The sequence below is a fragment of the Adiantum capillus-veneris genome, chromosome 3 (genome assembly GCF_014529385.1).
Source record: "Adiantum capillus-veneris isolate H3 chromosome 3, ASM1452938v2, whole genome shotgun sequence".
NCBI classification, from domain to species: Eukaryota; Viridiplantae; Streptophyta; class Polypodiopsida; order Polypodiales; family Pteridaceae; genus Adiantum; species Adiantum capillus-veneris.
Window position 1 is genome coordinate 143442056 of NC_140933.1, and position 27531 is coordinate 143469586.

The window sequence follows — 27531 nt, forward strand, 5'->3', positions numbered from 1 at the left end:
CATTAAGAACGGAAGGCTCTCCCTTCCAAAAGAACAAAAGGAACCTTGAGCACAGTTCGGAGCACTCATCTTGAGCAAAGCGCAAACAATCATTCCGCTGCACCTTACATTGGTATTAGAGCTTTGGGAGTGTTCTGTATCACTCAAGGAAAGAACCACAAGAATCACAAGAATTTTTTTATCTTTTTTTTTGCTTGTTGCGGTCGCACGAACCCAAGTTCTCTTGGGCGTGTCGATTCCTAATCGTGTTTTTTGAAGAGTGACAAGAATCCCAAGAAAGAAGGGCTTGTCCAGCCTCCCCTTGTGTCTCTTTTCACTCATTGAGAGCAGACCGTGCACTTAGCGGCCGGCCAATCGACATGAGGTGGGAAAAAGCAACCTTGGTGTGAGCCCAAGGCCGCGAAGGGGTGCGCCCGCAGAAAGGAGTAGAACTCGGGTGAAGAGAAGATCCTTCTCAAACACGGTTTGCAAGCGAAAGAAAACCTCAAGAACCTCAAGAACCCAAGTTCCTCGTGGACTTAAGAACCAAAGATCATAGTGCATGGTCGTCACCCGAAGCGGAATGGATACTTCGCATACAGGTGATGAGCATGAGAGAGGCGACGAAGAATTTTCCCCACCAGGAGATTTTTTCGACCCTCCCCCTTCGCCATCTACGCCACAAGTCGTACCAACTCCCATGGAGATGACGGTCAAGTCAATGTTGGACATGATGGCGGCACAACAAGAAGCGAATCGCATTGCGCTGGCACAACAAGAAGCGACTCGCATTACTTTAGAACACGAGCGCAAAGAACGAAATGAAAGAAATGCAATACAACAACAAGAAGCGAATCGAGTTGCATTGGCACAACAAGAAGCAAATCGCCTTGCTTTCCAACGCGAGCGCGATGAACGAAACGAACAAAAAGCAGAAAGGGAGGCCGAGCGAGAGGCTCAAAGAGAGCTACACACTCAAGAATTGCTTCGACAAGTGCTAGCCTCGAAGTCCGAACCAGCCAAAGATCGCGAGAGTTCCTCAAGTGGCGCAAGCCACGATACGGATTCCACCCATCCAATCACAGAGAAGTTGACTTTCAGTAAGTATGATGGTAAGATGGATGCTACGGTTATTCATTCTTGGTTGCATCAATTTAATGCTTATTTTGCGACAACTAAGAAGACAGAAAATAGCAAAGTTTTGACGGCAGCTATGTACCTTGCCAGTGATGCCATAAATTGATACCACGCATGGCAAGAGGCACAGCTAGCCGCGCACCTAGAGGAAGCCGACAAATTCACGCCCCTTTCCTTCAATTGGGCTGATTTCCAAGACAAGCTCAAGGCGCAGTTTACACCACCTCAGTACCTCGCACGATTGAAGAACGATTGGCGCGCTCTCAAGCAAAATGGTATGCCGGTTATGTCTTTTTCTAATCGTGTTTTGCAGCTAGGTACCCAATTACGCAAGTCGGATGATGAATGCAAAGAGGAATTCCTTTGTGGATTAGACGACTATATCAAGTTTGATGTAGAGGTCTTCGACTCAATCGATCTCAACAAAGCGGTAGCGATTGCTCTCGCACAGGAGATGAAGCACAACAAGGGAAAGCCTAAGGAGAACAAGACTTCCACAAGTACCTCGCAGACTTCTCAGAACCCTCAGAACGGTAAGAATGGTAACTCTTCTAACCAATCTTTCAACAGTCTCTCAAAAAAGAATTCTTCCAATGAATCTAAGAGTAAGGCTAACATAATTGCTAAACCTAAGCTTACTCCAGATGAAAAGGTAGCACAAGGAATTGTAGGAGGATACATCACGTCGGAAGAGCAAATCACTTATTCTAAGGAAGGTCGTCGTTTTCATTGTCACATTAAGGGTCACATAAAAAGAACATGTCCTAAACTTGAATCGAATGAATCTAAAAAGTCCACAGAATCCACTTCCTCTGTCAATGCAATTAATGATAACACGAGTGTGCCCCAAGTTTCTCATGACCCTCCAATTGATGATTCTCTCATTAAATGTTATGGTCGTACGTCGGGGCAGTGTTTTGTCATATTGTTTGACCCCGGTAGTATGCATGATGTGATCAGTCCCTCTCTTGTTGAGAGAGCCCGCCTAGAAGTTAGTCAGAGATCTCCTATCGAGGTCTCTGGCTTTCTTCCCGGTATGGACGCTCTCATCACGGAGGAGTGCCTTGATGTGTTGTTTGCAATTCAACAAGCTACCTTCATTAGAAGATTTGTTGTCTCTCCTCTCTCAGGATGTGATATGATTTTGGGCATTCGATGGTTTCGTGATGCTAACCCTCTCATTGATTGGGAGACTAACACTTTCACTCCCAATGCCAAAAGTGATTCTCATATTGTCATTCATGCAGAGAACATTGTTCATTCTTCATCTCTCATTGATAATATGCAGGACAAGATTGAAAGGATTCAGGAGAAGGAGACTCTCTCAGTCTCTTTTTCTCCAAAGCATGACACACAGGATTTGCATCATTGTGAGCAGCATGACGATTTGATTGACAATGCTCAGCATGATGATTTGGATGATAAAGACAAGCATGATGATTTGCATGATCAAGATGTGATTTCTCACAAGCATGATGAGTTGCATGAAGAAGATGTGATTGTTCACCAGGATGATGTGTTAGTTGATGCTTTTTCTAGCGAAGCTAACCTCGTTGCAGATTCGATCAATCACGAAGGATCGATCTTGGTTCTCGAGCCTAGATCCAAAGAACCCTCACAAGAAGTATTATGTGTTCGCATGATTGATACGCACGCATTGTTCGAGTGTTTCATTCGTGATCGTTTCCTGTATTTTAGTCAGCATCTTTATGTGATCCCTTTTCCTAGGCATGGCATATTGTATGTTGAGCACGTTTCTCTCATGGATGAGCCCGAATGTATGCGGATTTTTCATGAAAATTTGAACAATATGCATTCAAGGAAGTCACATTCCCTGTCTCTTCCTTGGCACTACACAGTGGTAGAAAGAGCACATGAAGGTATGAGCACCAAGCATGGGCACTTCCGTTGTGAATTGCCACAGTTGATTGCTTTAGATCAAAAGAGAAAGATTCAATCTCATTGTTTGCGTGTATGTGGTGAAAGGTTTGGCATTCCGTCTATTGGTTCATTCACATTACATGCACAGTCTTTGAGGAAGACAATATTTTTTCCAGTCACTTTACATGGAATAGGTATGATCATGGTTTTGTGTTGGAAATGGTTTCAGGAATTTTCAGCCATGGAGATTCTTGAAGAAGAAGGAAGCATGACTAAAGACAAAGTTGAAGTATCGAAGGAGCCTCAGAAGACTTTCTGTTGCTTTCGGCGCGGCCCAAAGAAGCAAGCATTGCAGACCTTTATGAAGTTCAAGTATTGCACAACCCACACATCCGAGTGGGACAGCGAAGAGTCCCTTCCAGGATTCCGGATGCTATTGGCAATCTCCCTCGACGCCATACAATTCGGTACCAGCACCTCACTGTGAAAAGGAGGGGATGTCACGTGACACATCCAACCCTATGTGTCCGTGGACAAGCTACAGCATGATCAGGGTTCAGTCAGTCCAATCTAGATTAGAAGTGATCTCGCACTTTTTGTGAGTCTATTCGTAGACCGTGCATGCCCAGTCACTTGGTGTAGATGCATATCCTCTGGTTGCACACAGCATGATCATAAGCATTCCCATCAGAATCCATTAGAATCAGTTAGGGGAATTTTCCAGTGCATTTAGCCTACTTTACCTATTTTTGGCATTTTTCACTTATTAATTTAGGTGACTTTCCAACAAAAGTAGGTAGGGCAATTTTGCTAAGAAAATATATAAGCAAACCAAAGCTAGCACTCTTTGGCACATGAGCAAGGAGCACAACAGGCCTTTGGCAACAGGTACTCCCCTCTCTCAGCAAGAACCCCTCAAGCACTTGGCGTTTTTGGTTTCACCCTCATCGCCAACATTTCAGCCCTAGGGTTTGTAGCATCGCCAGCCCTTCCTTGCCTTAGCGATTCAGCCATTGCTTGACCGCAACATCCCCTTGCACCTAGCGTTTCCAAATCAGCCCAAAATGCAGCAGTTCCATCAGCGTTTTCCAGCCCAAACGCAGCAGACCAAATCAGCATTTTTTCAACATTAAAATGCAGCAGCAGGCCAGCGTTTTCATCAGGCTATTTCAGCGTTTTCAGCAGCATAAAAAACGCAGCAAACTAGCGTTTTTCAGCAGTCTGAATCAGCCCCAAAATTCAGCAGATAGCGTTTTGTGGACAGCAATTAGAAGGTTGCAGATTTCAGCCCTTAGGTCATCGTCGTCGTCCCCGTCGTCGTCACCGACATAGTCACGAGTTGCATCAGTTTTCCATGCATCATTATTGTACCACTTTGTGCAATCCATAGTAGACCACTCTCGCCGACGAGAGTGGGGCCTTCGGAGGAGGGTTTTACAATGTCTCTGGTGTCGTATCTCTCTTCTCTCTCTATCTCTTAGTCTCATACACTTGCACGCACAGTGTCCATTCACTTTGTTTGTGATCATAGCATTCTCTCATTAAGAACGGAAGGCTCTACCTTCCATAAGAACAAAAGGAGCCTTGAGCATAGTTTGGAGCACTCATCTTGAGCAAAGCGCAAACAATCATTCAGATGCACCTTACACAGAAGCAGGAGGACAGATGGACCCGGCCAAGATTGAGACTCTTCGTGACTAGCCACATTTGAAGAATGTTCATGAAGTTAGAAGCTTCTTGGGCTTGTGTTCTTACTATCGGTGGTTCATTCTGAAGTTTACAAGGTAGCTTCCCCTTTGCACATATTGACTCAAAAAGGAGTCCCTTTCTCGTGGGGACCAATAGAGGTGACTGCCTTTCAGACACTTAAAGGAAAACTGACTTCTACTCGACCAGTGTTGACTTTGCCGGACTTGCAAAAGTCATTCGAAGTATATTGTGATGCTTGTGGTTGTAGTCTGGGAGTGGTCTTAATGCAAGAAGGCTATGTGATTGCCTATGAAAGCCGATTGTTTTCAAAGCCTGGATTGACAGCACAGATATATGAGAAAGAGCTTTTGACAGTGATCTATGCTCTTACTCAGTGGCGACATTACCTACTCGGAGCTGATTTTACAGTCTTTACTGATGATTAGAGTTTACGCTACTTCTTGTCACAGAAACAGCTTTCAGAAAAGCAGATGCGGTGGGCTAAGAGCGCTCCCCCATAGGCCCTCCACTCCAGAGGGCCCTTTGTGGGTGAAGGACTCTCGAAGGAAGAATCAGAGCCCCATAAAGCTGCCCGTAAGCATGTTTCCCAGACGATCCAGGTGAGTTGGGAGGAGCAGCGTGAAACGAGGCAGGTCATCACGTGCAGCAAACCAGCGATTCGCTGTCAAGAGGAGGATCTTCATCGTAGGAGGTAGTGAAGTACCCCCTGTCGAAGCTGCCGCAGGTAATTTCGGAAGGGGTGATCTTTGAGCGCAACAATGTATGGCACTGTTTCAACATTTTTCGAGGGCCCTCCACACGTGCCTCTAGCGGACCTATGGGGGAGCTCTCTAACATCTTGTCACAGTTTCACTTCTAGATTGTCCATGTTCATGGACAGAAAACTTGGTAACAGATGCATTGTCTCGGAAGCCCCTAGTCTTGGCTATTTCCGCAATGCATCATAGAAGCTTCGAGAACATGGTTGTTCAGTACGCCACAGATCCGGATTTTTCCGATGTATTCACTCGAATACAGAATGGGGAGATAGTAGCGGGATATTCCATAGGGGATGGCTACTTGATGAAGAAAACATGCTGTGCGTCACACAGCCATTGAGAGCAAAGGTTTTGATTGAGTGCCATTGTCCACCTTTTACGGGTCACCGCGGCATTGACACCACCTTGAAAGGTGTGGAGCATTACTTCTTTTGGCCGAGACTCAAGAAAGATGTGGACCACTTTGTTCGCAATTGTTTAGTATGCCAGAAGGTCAAGTTTGACAGGCATAAGGCATAGGGATTACAACCTTTACCCATTCCCACCTGCCCCTGGGAAAGTATTGCAATGGATTTCATTTTTGATCTCCCGAAGACACAAAGTGGGCATGATGGCATTTAGACTGTCATCGATAGATTTAGCAAGCAAGCTCACTTCATTCCAATGAAGAAAACAATCAAGCCGCGAGATTGTTCATTGCACAGATTTTCCGACTACATGGCATGCTTGAGACAATAGTTTCCGACAAAGATCCATGATTCACGAGTTTGTTTTGGAGGGCTATTTGGGAGAGCATTGGCACACAGTTGCAGTTCTCGTCATCATTCCACCTGCTGATAGATGGGCAATCTGAGATTGCAAATTCAATTGTTCTGGATTTAATGAAGTCTTACATTTCTGATCAGAAGAATCAATGGGAAAAAAAATTGCCCTTGGTGGAATTTGCCTATAATAACACGATTCACTCTTCGATGGGGAAGGCGCAATTTGAGATCATTGAAGGTGCTCCGAAGGTTCCACCCTTCCTTAGCACTAAGGATAAGATTTTTGAAGCCGGCCAGTAGACAAGGGACTTGGACATTGCTTTTGCCAAGGTCCGGGAGACTTTAGTGAAATCTCAAGAACAACATAAGAAGGCAGTAAATTGACATCGTCGCAATTTGAAATTAAAGGAAGACGATTGGGTGCTCTTACGTTTTGAGAAGGCACGCCTAAGAAAACGAAAAGGAAGGAGCGGCTTTTCCCAAAGCTTAGCATGAAGTATTATGGCCCTTTCCAGATAAAAGAAAAGATAAATGATGTCTCCTTTAGACTTAAGCTGCCCGATACTTGGAAGATTCACAATGCATTCCATATGAGTCTATTGAAGCCTTTTAAAGGCGATGTGCCAGTTGATGGGGAGCCTGATGAGCAACCCGAAGTGGAGGAAAGCGAGGAGATACTCGTTCCAGAACAGATTTTGGCACCCAAGGACAGAAAGATAAAAGGTAAAGCGATTAGGCGGTTCTTGGTTAAATTCAAGAACTATCCTGCATTGGATGTAAGTGGATGGAGGAGGACCTAGCAGATACTCCTTAGATTTTGGAACTTTACCTTGAAGCATTCGGTTTAGCATAGTCTACTCTGAAGAACCCCGAATTCAGTGAGGGTAAATCTAGTGCAGCGAGTTTGCACAAGAGGGGAGTTACTCCGCTCCTTTGTCAACACATTACCCCGATTTTCGAATAAGGTCACTGACCCTTTGGGTTTCAAGGATACTAATGGACTGACTAGTATTCTGTTGTATGACTTTATGACACGGAATTCCCAAAAATGAATATGATTGATTTGTACTCTCTCAATCGACTTGTTTGAGTGCAAGAACTGAAAGACGAAATGACTGTAGCATTTCGGTCTCATAAATCTCTATAGACGATTGCAATAAGAATTAGTTAATTAGGCATTAGTGAGGTCCAAAATAAATCTAAATGCGATTACTAAATACGTAGCCGATAGTCATGGTCTAAAATTTGGAATGATTTTTTCTGTGAGTTGTCATGTGATGCCGAGTGATGTGACTGTCGTTTTGTAAAGTGCTAGATGTGTCGTGTCTAGTGCGTCAGTACTAACAGTCAGTGTCTACTAAGACAATTTATGGCCTCTGTTTGTTTTGCACGTATAATCGAGGACAATTATAATTATTGGGGGTATGTCACAAACTGGTGACGTGGCAGAGCCACCTAGACACACGCGTGAGCGCGCATGCTGACGTGGCAGCCAATACGGACGCCCAAAAAATGCCTTGACAGGTTGAAGTGGCGGTACAGATTGCCGCGATACGCGTTGACTGTGCTGACGTGGCAGCAGCATACGGATTTCCTCTTTTTGCACTGACAAAGCATACGGATTTTCCGCAAATTACGCTGACAGCTTTTTGTGCCAGTTTTTGGACCAGTTGACTTTTGAAATTTGGAGATTATTGCTTTTGAGATGGGAGCTTTTGGGGCTCTACTTTTGGCATCCCTTGTAAACTCTTTATAAGTGGCCTTAGGAGCTCACTTTGCGGAACATTTGGACGCAAAGTCTGAGAGTGAGCACCCGTGGGCTCAGTTGTACTTTGCTCAAAGATTAATATAAAAATAAATATCGAAAGGGGCGCCAGTCTTTGGAACCAATACCTCTTGGCACAGAACTACACCGAGCCATGTCGACTCTCTTGTAATCTGTGAATAAAATTGAAGTGAATAAAATTGAAGTGAATCTCTGTTGTGTCGCGGCAGAATCTTGACTTGGGGTGTCCAAGTTTGTTACAAATAACCAATCTATAATCGCACAATGCCTGAAAGACCTGTAGCAGATAGTGTCGGTGCTCTGCTTCATTCTTGAAGAAAACTATAATGCCATCAAAGAAAGTGCCCACAAAAGATCGATGCTCTCAGAAAATCCTATCCATCATTCAGTTGAAAGTAGCTAGAGCATTTGTAAGTCCAAAGGGCATCACAAAAAATTCGTATAAACCAAAACTTATCCGAAAGGCTGTCTTGTAGACATCTCCCGAAGCGATTCTGATATGATGTTATACGCTTTTCAAATCAATCTAGCTGAAACAAGAGGATCCCTAAAGTCTGTCAAGAATATCATCGATCCTTGGAATCGGGAATCTATTCTTGATGGTGATTTTATTGAGAGCTCTATAATCAATGCACATTCTCCAAGATCCGTCTCTTTAGTACTAGTAAAACCGGAGAACGGTAAGGTGATGTGCTAGGCTAGATGAGACTTCTTTTCAAGGAGGTCTTTCACTTAGTTCATGATTTCTTCATTCTAGGCTCACCTAACACAGTAAGGTGGCCGGTTCGGTGGTGTGGTTCCAGGAATCAAATCAATGGTGTGGTCCTCAGGACGAGATGGGGGCAACTCGCCTGGGAGGCCTTTTGACAAACAGTCAACATGTGTGTGAAGAAATTCTTGTCGTTATTTATCCAATTCAGACATGTTGGTTCGTTGTTCATCATTCAATTCTTTCAAGTAGATCGAGTAAACAAAAAGACTGGATTTCATTAATTTCGAAATGGTCGAAGCCAATAGACAGGGAAGGACTTTCCCTTCAATTTTACATTAAGTACAATTTTCCTGCCCTTCTCATTCGTCAAAGTCGCTTTCTTGGCCCGATAGTCGACCACGGCGTTCTTCTTGTGGTCCCAAGGGATTCCTAAGAGGACATCACACCCTTCCAAAGGCATGATGTAAAAGTCCTCGTGCCCTACATACCCCTGACAATGCAAACAAAGTTTGCCAATGACAGACAGGTGTAATGGCAACATCCCGTCCGAGCGCCGCTAGAACTACCTCCGTCAGTGGCCCCTGTCGGGCGTAATTTTAAGTCAAGCCGCCAATTCAGGTGAAATGAAGTTAGCCTTGGCTCCTCCATCAAAGAAAATGAGGGCTTCCTAATCTTTTTACTTTGCCCCGTGTGCGACAAAGTTCCGTACTTTTGTCCATCTGACTCGGGTCGATCCCCATGAAATCCGATACCAATCCTACTTTCATCTTGCCTTTTCTGCCACGTTCTTCTGTCGCTCTAGAACTCTCAGGCCTTTCTTCAGATTATTCTTGTTGTTTCTTTTTGAGGCACTTAGCGGAGATGTGTCCTTGTTCCCCGCAACCAAAACACCTCCTCTCTTTGAGATAGTCCGCTCTCTGTTCCACAGTCAATCGGGGTCATGCATCCTTCTTTTTCTGGGAGGAGTTCTTCATTCTATTGTCGTTTGTCGAGTTCTAACTGGTCCTTGACGTATCGAGAATCCCTGCTTAGCATGCCCCATCAATTGTTGTATGGACTCGGACTTTTGCTCAAGGCAGTCAGTCATCTTGGATCTCTTTAGGGAGTCCACAGCAAAATCGTTCAATCTGCTCTTTGAAAGTGACCTTCTTAAACAAAGAGGTCCGTAGAAAAGAATCCCAGAATCTTTCACACTAAGCATCCAAAGTGTCACCCTTGGTCATCCGAAGATGGTTCCAAGTGGTTCTCACATCCCATTCATACTCCTGGGTCAACCAACAAGAAATAAAAGAGCCATTTGAACTTCAATCACTTGGTCGGAGCTTCTCTCCTCAGAAGAAGAGCGAACCACCATGTTCATGCATTTCCCTTCAAGAACAATGATGCCCTCCTGATCTTGGAGTGCTCTAAGTAGTGCCCTCCAGAGAATGCTATATCAAACTGCAGAATGAAAGCCAAAGCCTTGGGAGCGTCGCGGAATCCGGAAAAGGATTCAAATTTCACTGACTATCCACCCTATTTAAATTCCTTAGTCTTTTTGTTCTTATCTTCGAGGAAACCATAATGGTTGGCTCTGTAAAAGTGTTTCTTTCTTTGCATAAAACATGTGATCATCGGAGTCCAAACTGTCATAGGATGACTCCTCAGTAGAACTATTAGAAACTGGTCGGAAGCTGATCTTCTTTGTCTTTTTCTTGTTCTTTCCAAAACTTTGATTCTTGCTTCGGGCTTCTTGCCTTTTCTGTCCTCCTCGCTTCAGTCGGAAGAGGAAGAGCTAGAAGAACTGTCAGAAGAAGACGAAGAAGAACTGGGTAGTCCTTCGAAACGCACATGCTTCTTTTGTTTTCGTGCAGTTGCAAAAAGGATTGATGGCTCAAGTAATGGGTGTAGTCAGTCCCCTTGTTGTGCTTCTTCAGTGAGTTACGGTGAGTTCTTCTTCAGTGAAGATCCTTGGAGTAGGAGGTTTCTTGATTGCCGGTTTAATTGGTGACTCAATGGCTTTCTAGCAATGAGGATGCACTTCATCCATCGGGTGCCGGGTCAAAAAATTTGTATATTGTGGATCCTTGGCAAACTGGAACATCTCCTTTGCACACTCATCAACCTGTTGTTCATGTTGCATCTCCATGAGTTAATATTGTGTAGGCCGAGGTGGCCTGTACCCGTTCGCTGCTAATCCACTCGAATTTTTCGTATTGCCTCTAGATCCAAAGGTGGGAGGTGGGGTCCTCTAATTCTTTCGGAATCCATATATGCCGCGAAAAGGAGGATCGGATTTCCCGGTAGAAGAGAAATCGATCGTGCTCTGATACCACTGTAACAAATTTGGGCACCCCAAGTCTAGAATATGTTGTGACACGAGAGAGATTCACTTAAAACTGGCAAATCACAATTGAATTTGAGTCGACATGGCTCGGCGCAGTTCCGTGCCGAGAGAGATTGGCCCAAAAGATTGACGCCCCTTTCGGTATTTCTTTTTATATTAATTTCTTTGAGCAAAGTACAACTCCCGCAAGTCCTCAGCTACCAGACTCTGCGCCCAGATGCTCTGAGAAGTGAGGCCCTTGGGCTTCTCTTATTCTTACAAAGGGATGCCAAAAGCAAAGCCCCAAAAAGCAATGAAACTCAAAAACAATGAGTCCCAAAAGCAACTAGCTCTAAAATCTGCCAAAAACAGCCAACGTAAGTTTCGAAATTCCATACAATATGCCATGTCAGCATGTCGACGCGAAAAGCGAAAATCCGTACGACTTGTCCACGTGGCATGTCAACACGAATTCCAAGCGTCTGTATTGTCTGTCGTACCGCTTGCCATGTCAACTACATGTCCTGCCGTACAGCTTGCCACGTCATCTGCATGTACCGGTCATGCCACGTCATCAATTTGTGACAGTTACTGATGAAATGTTGAGGTTCATATTGTTGAAAGCCTGATTTTATCGTTGACCAGATCTGGTTCCTTGGTTGACTAGGTCTAATTTCAATTAACTGTATGCCATCATTTTGAACTCCTTCATTCTCACTAAAAGTCATATCCTAACATACAACTGCACAAATATGATTCTCATTCGGCATTCCTTGGTCACAACCAGACACCTATACCATATCCCAAACCCTCCCTCCTCTCTAGGCAACATAACTATGTCCCAATGAACAAGGTGGCCGTGTGTCGCTAGATCCCTCTAAACCACTCCACAGAAAATTGCGCACCTAGGAGACTGTCATCAGCCTTTGCATACGAAACCAATGAATCGAAATTTATAAAAGATTACAAATGTTGTCACAAATTGCTGATGTATCAAGCCATTGAAGACCTCAGCCGACTTGCAGATCCCAGTCGAGGGGCCTAGGCCCTAAACCCTAAGAGAAGAAGAAGCAGAAGAAGTTTTACCAACTTACAAGTCTTGCCGAGTGGCCTAATTTTAAAAGACCACTTCTCACCAACTTATGGGACCCCGTCCAATGGGGCCCTAGTGACACGAGGCATTTAAGTAAAACAGGAGCAGCACACACACAATAATCATGCGTGACACATGATGACGTGGTGGCTGTACGGATACTCGCGAATTGCGCTGACAGTGCCATGTGCAACTATACACACTTCCGCGTTTTACGCTGCTACTGATGACGTGACAAGTGTACATAATTTCGCATTTTCAGCTATTGCCAACTTGTGGAAGTCCAGATGCTTTTCATGTACTTCTTTTCCAAGGCCAAGGGCCTTAAATACGTGCCTAGGGCCCACTCTCTGACAATTTTCTCACGTGGGTGTGCAGAGCAGAGGGGTTCCAGCCTTGTACTGAGTTCAAGCAATATAAAGAAATACCGAAAGGAGCGCCAGGGTTTGGGGCTAGTGCTCTCTTGGGGTGGACTTCTGCCACTTACCGTCTTTGTTAGTGGACAATCTGAAACTCCTATTTCTAGGGTTTAGGACAGCCTAGGAAGTGTCTCGGCACCCTTGTGAGCTTGTACACAGGACGTGCATGTCCAGGCACTTTAATGTAGCTGCATACCCTCTGATTGCACGTGAGCACAACCAGTGTCTGTGTCACGTGACACATCCAATCCTGTGTCCGTGGACAAGCTATAGCATGACCAGGGTTTAGTTCACTCAAGTCAGTCTAGAATAGGAAGTGATATGGCACTTTAGTGAGTCTGTTCACAGACCGTGCATGTCAAGACACTTAGATTAGATGTATATCCTCTGGTTGCACACAGCATGACCATCAGATTCCAGTCAGGTTCCATCAGCAGCATTTTTTAAGTGCATAGACCTATTTTCCCTATTTTTGACATTTTTCACTTATTATTTTTAAGTGACTTTCGTTGAAAAGTAGGTACGGCAATTTTGCTAAGTTAATATATAAGCAAACCTAGCACTACCACTTTCTGGCAGAAGAGGCAGCAGGAGCACAAGCTCAACAGGTAACATCTTAGCAGAACCCCCAAGAGGCCTAGCGTTTTTGCATCACAGCAGAAGGCTAGCGTTTTTGGACCAGATCAGCCAACGTTTTTGCATTGGCAACAACTTGGCGACAGCAAGAAGCAGAAGACTCCTAGCGTTAGCAGATTTGCACAACGACAGCAGATCAGCCCTAGCATTAGTAGATTTCCACCGCAAGTCAGATTTTCAGCCCTAGCATTTTTGCATCTGCCAGGCATTTCAGCGTTTTGCAGATCTACCGCGACGGAACCAACACAAGCACCAACGTTTTCAGTTTTCAGCACTTAAGACATCGCAGAACAAGTCCCGATCCTCGCAGATCTCACCTTTTGGTGTGAGCCCAAGGCCGCTAAGGGATGCGCCCGCGGAAAAGAGCAAAACTGGGGTGAAGAGAAGATCCTTCTCTAACACAGATTGCAAGCGAAAGAAGAACCTCAAGAACCGCAAGAACTCAAGAACCTCAAGACCCTCAAGAACCCCAAGAACCAAGACCCCCAAGAACCCAAGTTCCTTGTGAACTTAAGAACCCAAGACCACAAGAACCCACAAGAACCCAAAACTTCAGTGGATGGTCATCACTCGAAGCGAAATGGATATTTCGCTTGGAGATGATGAGCATGGAGATGATGAGCATGAGAGATGCGAAGAAGAATTTTCCCCACCAGGAGGTTTTTCCGACCCTCCCCCTTCCCCATCTACGCCAAGGATTGTACTCACTCCTATGGAGGCTTTCGACAAGATGATGATGGACAGTAAGCTAGAAAGCGACGCAGAAATGGCGGCCATAGAACGTAAATACGAAGAATGAATGGCAGCCATAGCACGTGAACACGAAGAAAGATTGGCATCCATCGAGCATAAGTACGAGCAAGCACGCTTCGAAGACAGAGCAAGAGAAGCAGAATTTGATCGCGAGAACAAAGCAAGAAAAGAGAAGAGCGACCAACACATGAAAGAGTTCTTGCGACTTTTTTCTATTGTGCAGGCGCAGTTTGCACAGAATCAAGAAAAGGAGACTCTCTCAGTCTCTTCTTCTCCAAAGCACGACACACATGATTTGGTTGATAATGATAAAGATGAGCATGATGATTTGGATGACACGGACAAGCATGATGATTTGCATAATGACCACGATTTGATTTCTCACAAGCATGATGATTTGTATGATCAAGACGTGATTGTTCACCAGGATGATGGTTTAGTTGATGCTTTTTCTAGCGAAGCTAACCTCGTTGCAGATTCGATCGATCACGAAGAATCGATCTTGGCTTTCGAGTCGAGGTCCACAGCAAACCCCCAGGCAGTTTCAATCAAACAGGAAGCACCGATCTTGGCTCTCGAGCCTAGGCCCAAAGAACCCTTCCAGGAAGTACTATGTGTTCGAATGATTAGTCAGCTCGCCTTGTACAAGTGTTTCATTCGTGATCGTTTCCTGTATTTTAGTCAGCGTCTTTATGTGATCCCTTTTCCTGGGCATGACATATTGTACGTTGAGCACGATTCACTCATGAATGAGCACGGATGTAAGTGGATTACTCATGGAAAGATGAAATGTTTGCATTCAAGGAATTCACATTCCATGTCTCTTCCTTGGCGCGATACAGTCGTAGAAAGAGCACAAGAAAGTATGAGCACCAAGCATGGTCATTTCCATTGTGTTTTGCCACAATGGATTGATTTAGATCAGCACGACAAGATTCGATTAATTTTTTGCGTGTGTGTGGTGAACGGTTTGGCACTCCGTCTCTTTGTTCATCTACATTGCATGCATAGTCTTTGAGGAAGACAAGATTTTTTCCAATCACTTTACATGGAATAGATATGTTCATGTTTTTGTGTTGGAAGTGGTTTCAAGAATTTTCAACCTCGGAGATTCTTGAAGAATATGGACCTACGTCCATAGACGAAGATGAAGCATTGAAGGAGATTCAGAAGACTTTGTGTCGCTTTTGGCGCGGCCCAAAGAAGAAGGCATTGCAGACCTTTATGAAGTTCAAGTATCGCACGACCCACACATCAGAGTGGGCCCGCGAAGAGTGCTTTCCAAGATTCCGGATGCTATTGGCGATCTCCCTCGACGCCATTCAGTTCAGTACCAGTACCTCACTTTGAAAAGGAGGGGATCTCACGTGACACATCCAACCCTATGTGTCTGTGGACAAGCTGCAGCATGACCAGGGTTCAGTTCAGTCAAGTCAATCTAGAATAGGAAGTGATCTGGCACTTTTGTGAGTCTGTTCGCAGACCGTGCATGTCCAGACACTTAGATTAGATGCATATCCTCTGGTTGCACACAGCATGACCATCAGATTCCAGTCAGGTCCCATCAGTAGCATTTTTAAAGAGCATAGACCTATTTTCCCTATTTTTGACATTTTTCACTTATTATTTTTAAGTGACTTTTGTTGAAAAGTAGGTACGGCAATTTTGCTAAGTTTGTATATAAGCAAACCTAGCGCTAGCACTTTCTGGCAGAAGAGGCAGCAAGAGCACACGCTCAGCAGGCAACATCTCAGCAGAACCCCCACGAGGCCTAGCGTTTTGCATCACAGCAGAAGGCTCGCGTTTTTGGACCAGATCAGCCAGCGTTTTTGCATTGGCAACAACTTGGCGACAGCAAGAAGCAGAAGACTCCTAGTGTTAGCAGATTTGCACAGTGACAGCAGATCAACCCTAGCGTTAGCAGATTTGCACCGCAAGTCAGATTTTCAGCCCTAGCGTTTTTGCATCTGCCAGGCATTTCAGCGTTTTGCAGATCTACCGCGATGGAACCAACACAAGCACTAGCATTTTCAGTTTTCAGCAGTTAGGCATCGCAGAACAAGTCCCGATCCTCGCAAATCTCACCTTCTTGCAGCAGATCCTCGCCGCACGGTCAGATCCAGCAAAGTTTGCAGATTCAGCCCGGAAAACGCAGATTTCAGCACGTCGTCATCGACAGAGTCAGAATTCAGCTGATAAAGATTTGCAGATTTCAGCCCTTAGCATTCTCAGATTTCAGCCCGTCTCGTCGTCGTCGACCTCGTCAGCAAGTCCAAGCATTGTAGAGATTTGTGCAATCATAAGTAGACCGCTCTCGCCATAGAGAGTGGGGCTTTCGGAGAAGGGTTTGACGACATTCTGGTGTCGTATTCTCTTCTCTCTCTATCTCTCAGTCTCATGCACTTCCATTCACAGTGTCCATTAACTTTGTTTGTGTCCATTGCATTCTCTCATTAAATGTTAGGTGCAGCGGAATGAATGTTTGCGCTTTGCTCAAGATGAATGCTCCGAACTGTGCTCAAGGTTCCTTTTTGTTCTTATGGAAGGGAGAGCCTTCCATTCTTAATGAGAGGATGCTATGATCACAACAAAGTGAGTGGACACTGTGCGTGCAAGTGTATGAGACTGAGAAATAGAGAAGAGAATACAACACCAGAGACGTAAAACCCTCCTCCAAAGGCCCCACTCTCGTCGGCGAGAGTGGTCTACTTATGATTGCACAAACTGGTACAATGGGGATGCATGTGACTGATGCAAGTCTAAGCTAGATCAATGACGACGACGGTGACGGCGAGACCGATCTAAGGGCTGAAATCTGCAATCTTTTATCTGTTGTCTAAAAACGCTATGGGCTGAAATCTGCAAATCTTTATCTGCTGAATTCTGACTCTATGTCGGTGACGATGTCGATGGCGACGATGCGAAGACGACGCGCTGAAAACGCAGATGCTGAAATCTGCGTTTTCCGGGCTGAAACTGTAAACCTTGCGGAAACTGACCGTGCGGCAAGAAATTGTTGCAAGAAGGTGAGGTCTGCGAGGTTCGGGACTTGATATGCGGTGTCTAAAGGCTGAAAACTGAAAACGCTGGTGTTCCTGGCTGTTCCGTCGCAGTAAAGCTGCAAAACGCCGGGGCTGATCTGCAAACCAAAAACGCTAGGGCTGAAATTCTGTTGCTATCGCCAGTTGTTCTGCAATATGCAAAACGCTAGGCTGATCTGAGTTTCTGCTGTCGCCGGAATCTGCAAAAGCAAATCTGGCTGATCTGGTGATGAAAACGCTAGGTCTTGGCTTCTGCTCCAAAAACGCTAGGTCTCCTGGGGGGGGGGGGGGGGGGGATTTCTGCTGAGAAGGTGCCTGTTGAGCGTGGAGCTCCCTGCTGCCTCTTCTGCCAAATAGTGCTAATCTACGTTTGCTTATATACAAACTTACTCAATTTGCCCTGCCTACTTTCCAACAAAAGTCACTTAAAAATAATAAGTGAAAAATGTCAAAAATAGGGAAAATAGGCTAAATGCACTGGAAAATTCCCCTGAAGGATTCTGATGGGTTCTGATGGAAAATGCTTATGATCATGCTGAGTGCAACCAGAGGATATGCATCTACACTAAATGACTGGGCATGCACGGTCTACGAATAGATTCGCAAAAGTGCCAGATCACTTCTAATCTAGACTGACTGGACTGACTGAACCCTTGTCGTGCTGTAGCTTGTCCACGGACACATAGGGTTGGATGTGTCACATGACATCAAAGAACGGAAGGCTCTCCCTTCCATAAGTAAAAGGAACCTTGAGCACAGTTTGGAGCACTCATCTTGAGCAAAGTTCAACATTCCTTCCGTTGCACCTTACAGTCTGCTAGGTGTAGGCACTAGGGAGTGTTCCCATACAGCACCATTAGTACCAAGCCTAGGTAATAACTGCATACAAAGCACCTCTTATTAGTGGTTCATCAACTTATTAATAGTGACATTTTAGCATCATTTTATAAAGTCATGGGGCTCAATTTGACACTGCTCGACCCATACTTTTGCACCTATATAAGAGGCCCTAGGGGCCACCTCTCAAACATCCAGAACCCGCAATACAAGTACTTGCAGCACAGGGATCTTCAACGTTTTCAGCCATCAGCCCATTGCCAGCATTCGCACCAAAACCAGCCCAGCGTTTTTCAAATTTCAGCCCAGCCTCATCGTCAGATCACAGTTCCAAGTCAGATCAGCCGTAGCGTTTTCAGTGTCCAACCCTTAGCCTCACAGATCCAAGTATCTACCACAAGATCCCATCAGCATCTCAACATCTAGGACCATTGTATCAACATTTGTGCAATCTAAAGCAAATACCTCTCTAGCGATAGAGGGGGCCCCTTGGAGGGGGGTTTGGGACCCCATCTAGTGTTAGTCCTCTCTCTCTCTCTCTCTCTCTCTCTCTCTCTCAATCAAAAAACCTTCATTCACAGTATCATTCTCTTTTCTCTCTAGTCTTTGCATATCTCTCATGAAGTAAAAGAAACTCTCTCATTCAATAAAAGGAACCTTGAGTATGCAATGAGCACTCATCCTAAGCATTCACCATAAATCACTTCCGCTACACATTACATTGGTATCAAAACTCTTTGGCAGTGTTCAGTATCACCACTCAAGAAAAGAAAACCTCTCAGATTTATTTTGTCAAAGAATCTTTGTGTCCCTGCCCCGAGCTTACTAGCGACTCCCACCCTTAGTCCATCGTGCATCGCAATCGCTCCCGTATTCATTGCTTTGTCTTAAGGCCATTAGGCCATAAAAGAACCACAAAAAAATAACTCTTTGCTTGTTTGTGATTGTACATAACCCAAGACCACTTGGGCATGTCGATCTCTCTAATCTGTGTTTTTGAAGAGTGACAAGTAGCCCAGAAAAGAAGGGCTTGCCTAGCCTCCCCTTGTTCCTCTTTCCACTAATTGAGAGCGGACCTTGCACATTGCGGCAGGCCAGGTGGGAAAAAGCAACTTTGGTGAGCGCGAGGCCGCTAAGGGGTGCACTTGCAAGGAGGAGTTGAGCTTGGGTAAGAGAAAAGCCTTCTTCAATGCAGATTGCAAGCAGTACCGAGAACCCCAAGTATCCAAAGTACCCAAGTACCCAAGTACCCAAGGACCCTAAGATCGAGAAACACGTTCAGATCAGCATGGTCTGGGTGTGATGGCTAATTTGCTACACCGGGAATATCAAGAGCTCCAATTTGGAATGAGAAAACTGATTGTCCCTCACAATGACCCTCGGAAATTTTTGAGCCAACTTGAGTTGTTTTGCACATATACGGTAATGATGGAGTATGATTAGTGGTTACTCTCAGAACCTCCAAGCGACGCAAGCTGCGGTCTGGGGAGTTTGTTGTAAAGGACCTCTATATCTCATAGCCTGGACCTTTTTAGGTTATTTGCGGGGGGAGTGATGAGGGAGTCGTTGAGGAGCTCATGGCCTGGACCGAGATTTGTGGGGAGAGTGTTCATCGACGACTCTTATGTTTCTATGTCTTGTAACATGCATATGTGAGCATTTGTGTTGCATTGTTATGTGCCAACCACTGAATATTCCTAATCGGGTGAGATTGTCTTGGTATGTAATTTTAGTGCATCACCCGTTCAGATCAGCGTGGTTTGGGTGTGATGGCTAATTTGCTACACCGGAATATCAAGAGCTCCAGTTTGGAATGAGAAAACTGATTGTCCCTCACAATGACCCTCAAAAATTTTTGAGCTAACTTGAGTTGTTTTGCACATATACGGTAATGATGGACGATTTCAAGAAGGGGAGATGTCACAAACTGCTGACGTGTCAAGCCGCAGAAGACCTGAGAGGACTTGCAAATCTCGGCCAAGGGGCTTAAACCCTTAAGAGAAGAAGAAGCAAACGCACAAGAAGTTTGACCAACTTACAAATCTTGCCGAGTGGCCTAATTTTAAAAGACCAGTTCCCGCCTACTTATGGGACCCCGTTCGATGGGGCCCTAGTGACACAAGACATTCGAATAAAGCAAGACTAGCACACACACAATAATCATGCGTAACACATGATGACATGGCAACTGTACAGACACCCACGAATTGCGCTGGCAGTGCCACGTGACAGCATGTACGGACTTCCATGTTTTACGCTTCTGCTCATGACATGACATGTGTACAGATTTCCGCGCTTTCAGCTGCTTGCAGCTTTTGGGTAGTCGAGTTTGATGCTTTTCATATACTGCTTTTCCAAGGCTACAGCTTCGATGCCACAGTTTGGAGCCAGTGCACTCTAGGGGTGGAACTGCACCACTCCATGTCTTGTGTGAAGGACATGTCCCTCTCTCAGTTCAGTTGTTTTGAAGCGTCTAAAGTCTAATCAATTTGTTCTTTTCCGTTGGCACGTGGTGCCGTCTTGTTACATAGAAGCTCTGCAAACCGTCCTAAATTCCGTTTACAGGATCCCCTAGGCCGAAGCCTCCTTGCTCCTTCTCCAAGATGGACTACCTGCAAAAACACAAACACAATAGCAAAGCATCGTAGATCTTATACACAACCATCACCTGTTGCTCCTCGCACGGAAAACAACCTCAATAAAGCAAACTTGTCGCGAGCACTTGCGATTCCGTCGCGGCAAAGTCTCCTCTTCCTAGCACTGGCACAACTGGGATGAATGGGGACGCCCTTGCTACTTTTATAGGCCCGGAGTACAGGCATATTGATGTTCGGAATCATTTCATCAAACGGATCTTGGAGGATGATCTAAGGCTCATTCCAGACATTTAAGCAGGAGGTTGTTGGGTCAAATATAGTTTACAATGCACACATGTATTATTTATGTTTGCCTAGTATGAATTGGACATTTTTAAAGCATAAGTAATAAAACTTTATGTGAACCCTAAAAACCTTTTTTGAGGATCACACTTAAAAATTACAAGCTCCTCTCTCCCTCTCTGCTTCTGCTACTCGTGCACTCTCCTGCACACGCTTTACCCCTCAATCTGCACGCATACCACCCATGCTCTTTCCGCGCACTTTACAAGTTAAATTATTACAATTTTTTCACATGTGGTGTTAAAGATCTCTAGCTAGGAGTGTCCAAGCTTGTTACACAACACCTTCTCCATTCCCTACACAACAGGTCTTGAGTCCAAGCCTTCTTTTGGGATTGTTCCAACAACATTAAAAATTCTCTTCTTCTTCTCCTTTTTCTGTAGTAGATATTTAAATTGTTGGAGCATTGTTCAGTTAGGTTTAAGATTTTGTTGTGCAATGTCTTATCACAAAGGCACAAGCTGGTTACTTGAAAATGTGCCATGAAGGTCATGAACAAATGCAATTCCTGCCTTATATTCCAAGTCTCTGCCTATCAATTGAAAGAGATATCTGCCCCACCTATGTAGAGCCCATAGTGTGTTTGAAATTGAAAACTTCTTATTTAAAATGTTTGTTAGACCTAACTCTTCCATATCAGTGTGCTAGCATCCAAACAGCAGTTTCGGCAGAGAGTCCCGTTGTAAGGATTCTCTTCCTACAACTCAGAAGATGAACTTTTTCCTAACCTTAACGAACAGAGAAGATGCAAAATTTCATGGAACAAGAAGTTGGGTGGGAGTAAGCAAACTCTGAAAACCCTACAAGACTCTCTGTCTTATTCCACAACTTCAACAATGAAAACAAAAGAGAGAATTTGAAAACTTACAGGTTCAATTTCATCCCACCATCGGAAATCTGCCTCGAATTTGTTGCGTACAACGTTGTAGAAAAGAGTGGGATAGAAGAGAAGGCGGGCACCAGCACCAACAAACAGTTTGACGGCAAGATGCTGAGAGTTGACAGGATTTCTCTCTCTTTTTTCATTCACCGTGCTAGGGCAAAGGCTTGAACACGGATTCATAAACAGGTCATGGCGGACGAGGCCCGCCTGTTCAATCAGCTTATTAGGGTAAAGATCTGTGTCGCCTTCCAAGTGCGAATCTGTTTTGTTCAAAGTTTGTCCGCATACGACAGCCTCGTCGTCCAACTCTTCGATCAACATATTAGGGCAAGAGATCGGGATGACAAAGTCTAGCTAGAGCAGCACATCTCTCTCTCTCTCTCTCTCTCTCTCTCTCTCTCTCTCTCTATTTCTGTGTGTCGAAAATGTGTGTGTTTTTCATTGGCGCCCACATCGCGCACACATACACCCGCATCGCTTCCTGATCTCTCCTGCTCGATCCATCATCAAGAAACGCTTGTCTTGCATTCTTCTTTTATCAGTTTTTGCGGATAATAGAAGACACCGGAAGTTCTCTTGTGGGCGCCCCTTTACGTTTTATAGCCTTTGGATAACTTTCATTTTCCTTTCTTCGGAAAAAGTTATGCTATGTGACTATGTCTAACTTGTCGTGAGCTGGGCTCAGAAGGAGTATGGGCAGGGCCGTAAGAGCCCTCCCCCATACTCCCTTTAACGGACTGCAGCTTTGTAGGGCCCTTCATCATGCAAATTGACAGCAGCCGGTAAACGATGGAAGGGTTAGCTGAAGAAACGGTCAACAGCCTGTTCAAAAGGCGTTTCGGGTGGTTGAAACACCCCCTCGCGAAAAGATAGTTACAATCGGTTATCGTAGAATGTAAGAGTCATCACGGTTGCGTATGGGGCTCACACGCAACAGTTTAAGGGCCCTCCAATGGTCCCTTTCAAGGGCATGTGGGGGAGCCCTCTAAATCCACGATGGTAGACTCTCATTGGTCAAAAAGCGCAACAAAACTTTGCCTACCGACAAAAGGATAGGCAAGCCCTCCCCCCTCTTCCCAATACACACACACACACACACAGACATTGGTTGGATTGTTGCTTGTTTTTTAGTGTGAAGCATGGAAAGTGTGGCAGTGAAATTTCACCAACCAATGAATTTTATGCCTTGGTTGTTAATGATAAATTTGCCTCCACCTAAAATGAATTGAAAGGATAGAGGCAATGAAGTCATGCATCATTGCAGGTCAACACACCCTATGTTGTGCACATGTGTTTGAAAAAGTCCTAGAGGCCCACCACACCCTTGTGGGTTTCACCAAATGGGTCCTCTTCTCGTGTTCACCACACTTAACTGCATACGACAAGTTGCCAACAGGCCGAAAAAATCTGCAACCCCAGCATGACAATCGATTGCTCCAATGTTCATGCACCACATGTATGATGGTCTCATTCAACACCATGCCCTGCAATCGTTTTTCATGAAGGCTCATCCTCAATGTATGTCCTTGATACCATGTATGTTCTACAATCGTGATTGATATGTGTTCTTCCATGAAAGGGCACCACATTGATGCCACAATGCCAAATTGTATTGATGTGGCAAAGAGACTTTGTCGACACACATCCAATCTGTGAATAACAAAGGTTTCCTTCGAGCCCCTCTCATAAAATCTAATATCTAACCAACCCAAATGATTTTCTCATATTAAATTGATCATTTAATGTGGGAGAATAAATGGGAACACGGTTAGGATATAGACATGTACTTACAGATCTATCTCAACACGAAGCCAATGGTAAAGGGGCCCAAATGAGAGATAATATGTCAAAGAGCAAGGCTAACCAATGGAACTTAAAGACCTTAGGGTTAGCTTCATTGAAGACCTCCAAAGGTTAGTCTTAAAAGTCCTTTGACCTTAGGTGAGCTAGGGTTGTGCTTGAGGTGGGAACCCGGCCCAAGCTTGAGGTGTTTGCCGTGCCTGATGACTGAGATGCTTGAGATGCTTGAAGTGCTTGATGATTGAGATGCTTAAGGTGCTTGTCATGCTTGAGATGTTAGGGTTGTACTTGAGGTGGGAACCCATCCCAAGCTTAAGGGGCTTAAGGGCCGAGCTTGTGGTGAGAATTGGGCCCAAGGTTGAGGGGCTTGAGGTATCACAAAAAGTCAATACATATCCTTACAAGGAGGGGGCGAGCCATGCTAGTAGGGGAGGTGGTTGCTTGACCATTCTCTCTCCCAAAGGGCACCCCTTGCTCAAGAGGCAAGTAGGATACATGTCAAGCCCCTAGCTAGGTTACCCTCAAGGAGTGTCCAAAGCCTATTGGTCGGCCTCCCAAGGGGTCCAATGATAATTAAGTAGATTTAATTAATTGTTTTTGCATTTATCAAGTCCTCTCTCTCAAAGGGAAAAGGGAGACACTAGTCGCCAGCAGCTCCAACACACGCCTGCTCACTTTCTTGGATTTCAGTGAGCGTTGGCGAGCCTTCGCAGGTCGACAAAATTTTTGGATTACCTCATAGAGCTTAGTTTGCTCATATTTCTGATTCGGGCTCATTTCGGCCTCCGTTTCCACTACATGCAGTACTGCATAGGCTATTTCGTCATTTTGTGCAAAATTTCTATCAGTGTCACTTTTTGCATAGCAGGTCCCTTACAATCTTCTACATTTTGTGCTATATAGCACGTGTTGTTCCCGCTTCATTTATCCTCTTTTCGGGCAGTTTTCACATCACGTGCAGCATTTACCATGGCTGACAACAACATAGATGTGTTCAAGATGTTTGTTGTTGAGGACAGATTGGATGGGGACAATTACCCTATGTGGGCTTACGTGATGCAACATGTTCTTGTGTCAAAGGGTGTCTGGAATATTGTGTAGGGCATTGATGTACGTCATGGTTCTGAGGATGTAAGCGATGTTGAGGATGTTGCAGGTCTTGCTGCAAGGATTGCTGCTGTTAGAGTTGTTTTTCCTACGGTAGAACAAGCTCGTTGGGATGTAAAGGATGTGCACGCTCATGTTTGATTGCACTGTCTGTGAAGTGCACCATTACTCGATCCTCACATTCATTTAGCAAAATCTACAAAACAGGCTTGGGATATTCTGGCTGGTCTTTATGCAAGCCGCAATGAGGCTAAAATTGCATTGTTGCGTAAAGAGCTGGAATCGAAGATTATGCACGAGGAAGATGAAATGGACACTTTCCTTGCTGGTGTCAAGGATGTTAATGAGCAACTAATATCTGCAGGATAAGTCACGTCTAACAGTTCACTTGTGCAGATTGTTCTTGATGCTTTGCCAGATTCTTACCAGACTTTTACTAGTACTTGAAGACTTATGACCCAAGGAAATTCTGAAGTTGTCAAGTTTGATGCATTATGCACATTGCTGTTGCAAGAATCACTTTTCAAAAAAAACAGGACTAGGCAGCGTGCAATTGAATAGGCTTTTATTGCAGCTCAAAGAAAACGTGGGAACATCAATGTAACCACTTCTTATGGTTTTGTTGTGCGAGTGGAAAATCTTATGTTCCTAATGCTTCTGTTGGCAGCACTTCGTCTGGGAATTCTTGTGATAAGGATAAAAAGAAGATGTGTTGCCATTATTGTAAAGCTAATGATCACTTGATCAAACAGTGTCCGAAATTGAAGGCAAAAGAGGCTAAGAAGAAAGAGGCTGGATCCACTACAGAGTCCAATACAAGTGCGGCGACTGTAGAGTCTTCTGTCAAAGGAGATTGTGATGCTGATGTTGATGCAAAATGGGCAATTAGTGTAGAGTGCACTTTTGATCCTATTGTCCATGATACATGTATGTCAATTGCTGCAGATTCACATGTGTGGTATTTTGAAAGTGGTGCTACAAAGCACATTACCTCACATCGTGATTTGTTTACCTCTATTGAGTCTATCCCTCATGGGAATACGGTGACTTGTGCCAACAATGCCTCTTATCATGTTCAAGGAGTTGGAAAGATTGTGCTTACTGCTACAAATGGCAGTTCTTTCACACTTGTTAATGCACTTTATGTACTTGGGATCAAGAAGAATCTTTTGTCTATATTTGCACTTGCTAGGCTTGGACTTGTAGTCAAATTTGTGGATGATAGATGTACAATTCATGATCTCAGTTTTGGTGATGAAATTGTTGCATCTGGCCTTTTGTGTCGTGGGCTGTATAAGCTCACTTTGTACGACAAGTGTGGACAAAATTTTGCAAATGCAGTTGCAGATTCAAGGATTGTTTCAGATGCAAAACTGTGGCATGCACGTTTTGGGCATCTGAATTTTGCAAGTTTGCTGCGTTTGCAAAAATCTGACATGGTTGCTTCTTTGCCGTCTCTTGAAGCACCTGCCAAACATGTTTGTGAAGGATGTATTTTGCGTAAAATGCAGCATGCTAAGTTTCCAAAGGATGGGTCATTTTGTGCTACATGCATATTGCAACTTGTGATAGTGATGTTTGTGGAGTCTTACCGTAGCCCAAGCAAGATTTTTCGAGCGACCTAAAACCCGAGCAACTTTCTAAATGGTTAGGACCCAATTTGTGCTATGTGTTGCACTCTATATTGTGATGGGTGAAATGGTTTTTTCTTCTTTCCCCTTATTTTTGTCTTGTCCACAATGACCCAAGTGTCTAAGAACCAATATCAAGCCCTTGCAAAGGGAGAATTAAGCCCTTGCCACCAGGTGTTGTCATTGGTGATACATGGAACTACATAGGAGTTTGTTTTGCCCAATTCTTCTCTAGTCCAAAAGGGCCAAATATCTTGGAAGAGAAATTTATACCCTTTTCAGAGATGCTTGTAGTACCATGTGACGGCACATGGAGCTATATGAAGCTTTGCAGGGGCTTTATTATGGTAGGGTAAAGGCAGGTGCCTTACCACACGAGCCATTATCCCGAGCCGAACACTAGATCTGGATGCCCATTGTTTCACCTTATTGATTGAACATATACAAGCAATAAGGAGTACTCTCACTTCACTTTTGAGAGATCACCCATCCACTCTCCATGTCATCTCTCCTCTTCCCCTTTATGCACCGTGCATGTAAGCATCACACTTTCACAAATTAGTCCCTCTCAAGATTTCTACATCACCATGTGACGACATGTGGTGCTATAGCACCATTTGAAAACATGTGATGCTACAAGAATCTCCACAAATTGCTTAAATGAGCCCCTTTGAAGCTTCCTATAGCACTAAGTGCCGACATTTTGTGCTATAGGCAACTCTACAAAGCGCTTAAATTAGTCCCTTTGAAGTGTCCTATAGCACCACATGATGACACATGGTGCTACATGCAGCTCCATAAAGTGCTTAAATTAGACCTTATGAAGCTTCCTATGGCACCACATGCTGACACATGGTGCTACAAGCAACTTTGCAAAAGACTTAAAGCCCCTTTGAAGATTCCTAAAATATCATGTGCTGACACATGGTGCTCTAAGCATCTCCCTTTGAATATTCATATAGCACCACATGCCAACACGCGGTGGTATAGAAAATTTCACAAAGTGATTAAACTAATTGCTTTGAAACTTATTTTAGCACCATGTGTTGACACATGGTGCTACAGATACCTCCACAAATCACTTAAATTAGCCTCTTTGAAGCTTCTTATAGCACTACGTGCTGACAGATGGCGCTACCAATAGCTCCGTAAATTGCTTAAATTAGCCCTTATGAAGCTTCCAATAGCACGTGCCAACACATGGTGCTATAAGAAACTCTACAAATGGCTTAAAGTCTCTTTGAATATTCCTATAGCACCACATACCGACACGTGATGGTACGGGCAGCTCCAAAAATACTTAAATTAGCATCTTTGAGACTTCCTTTAGTACCACATGTCGACATGTGGTGCTACAGAC

General features: G+C 44.4%; 1 protein-coding gene across 1 annotated transcript in view; it reads right to left on the minus strand.

Moving 5' to 3' along the window:
* Window positions 1–22151, minus strand: part of LOC147461842 (phosphatidylglycerophosphate phosphatase PTPMT1-like) — a 37605-nt gene extending 15454 nt beyond the window's left edge. Inside the window, exon 1 of the mRNA XM_086509314.1 lies at window positions 21619–22151. Coding sequence (XP_086365440.1) covers window positions 21619–21954 — 336 coding nt within the window. The 5' untranslated portion in view covers window positions 21955–22151. The remainder of the gene's footprint in view (window positions 1–21618) is intronic.
* Window positions 22152–27531: the final 5380 nt, after the last annotated feature.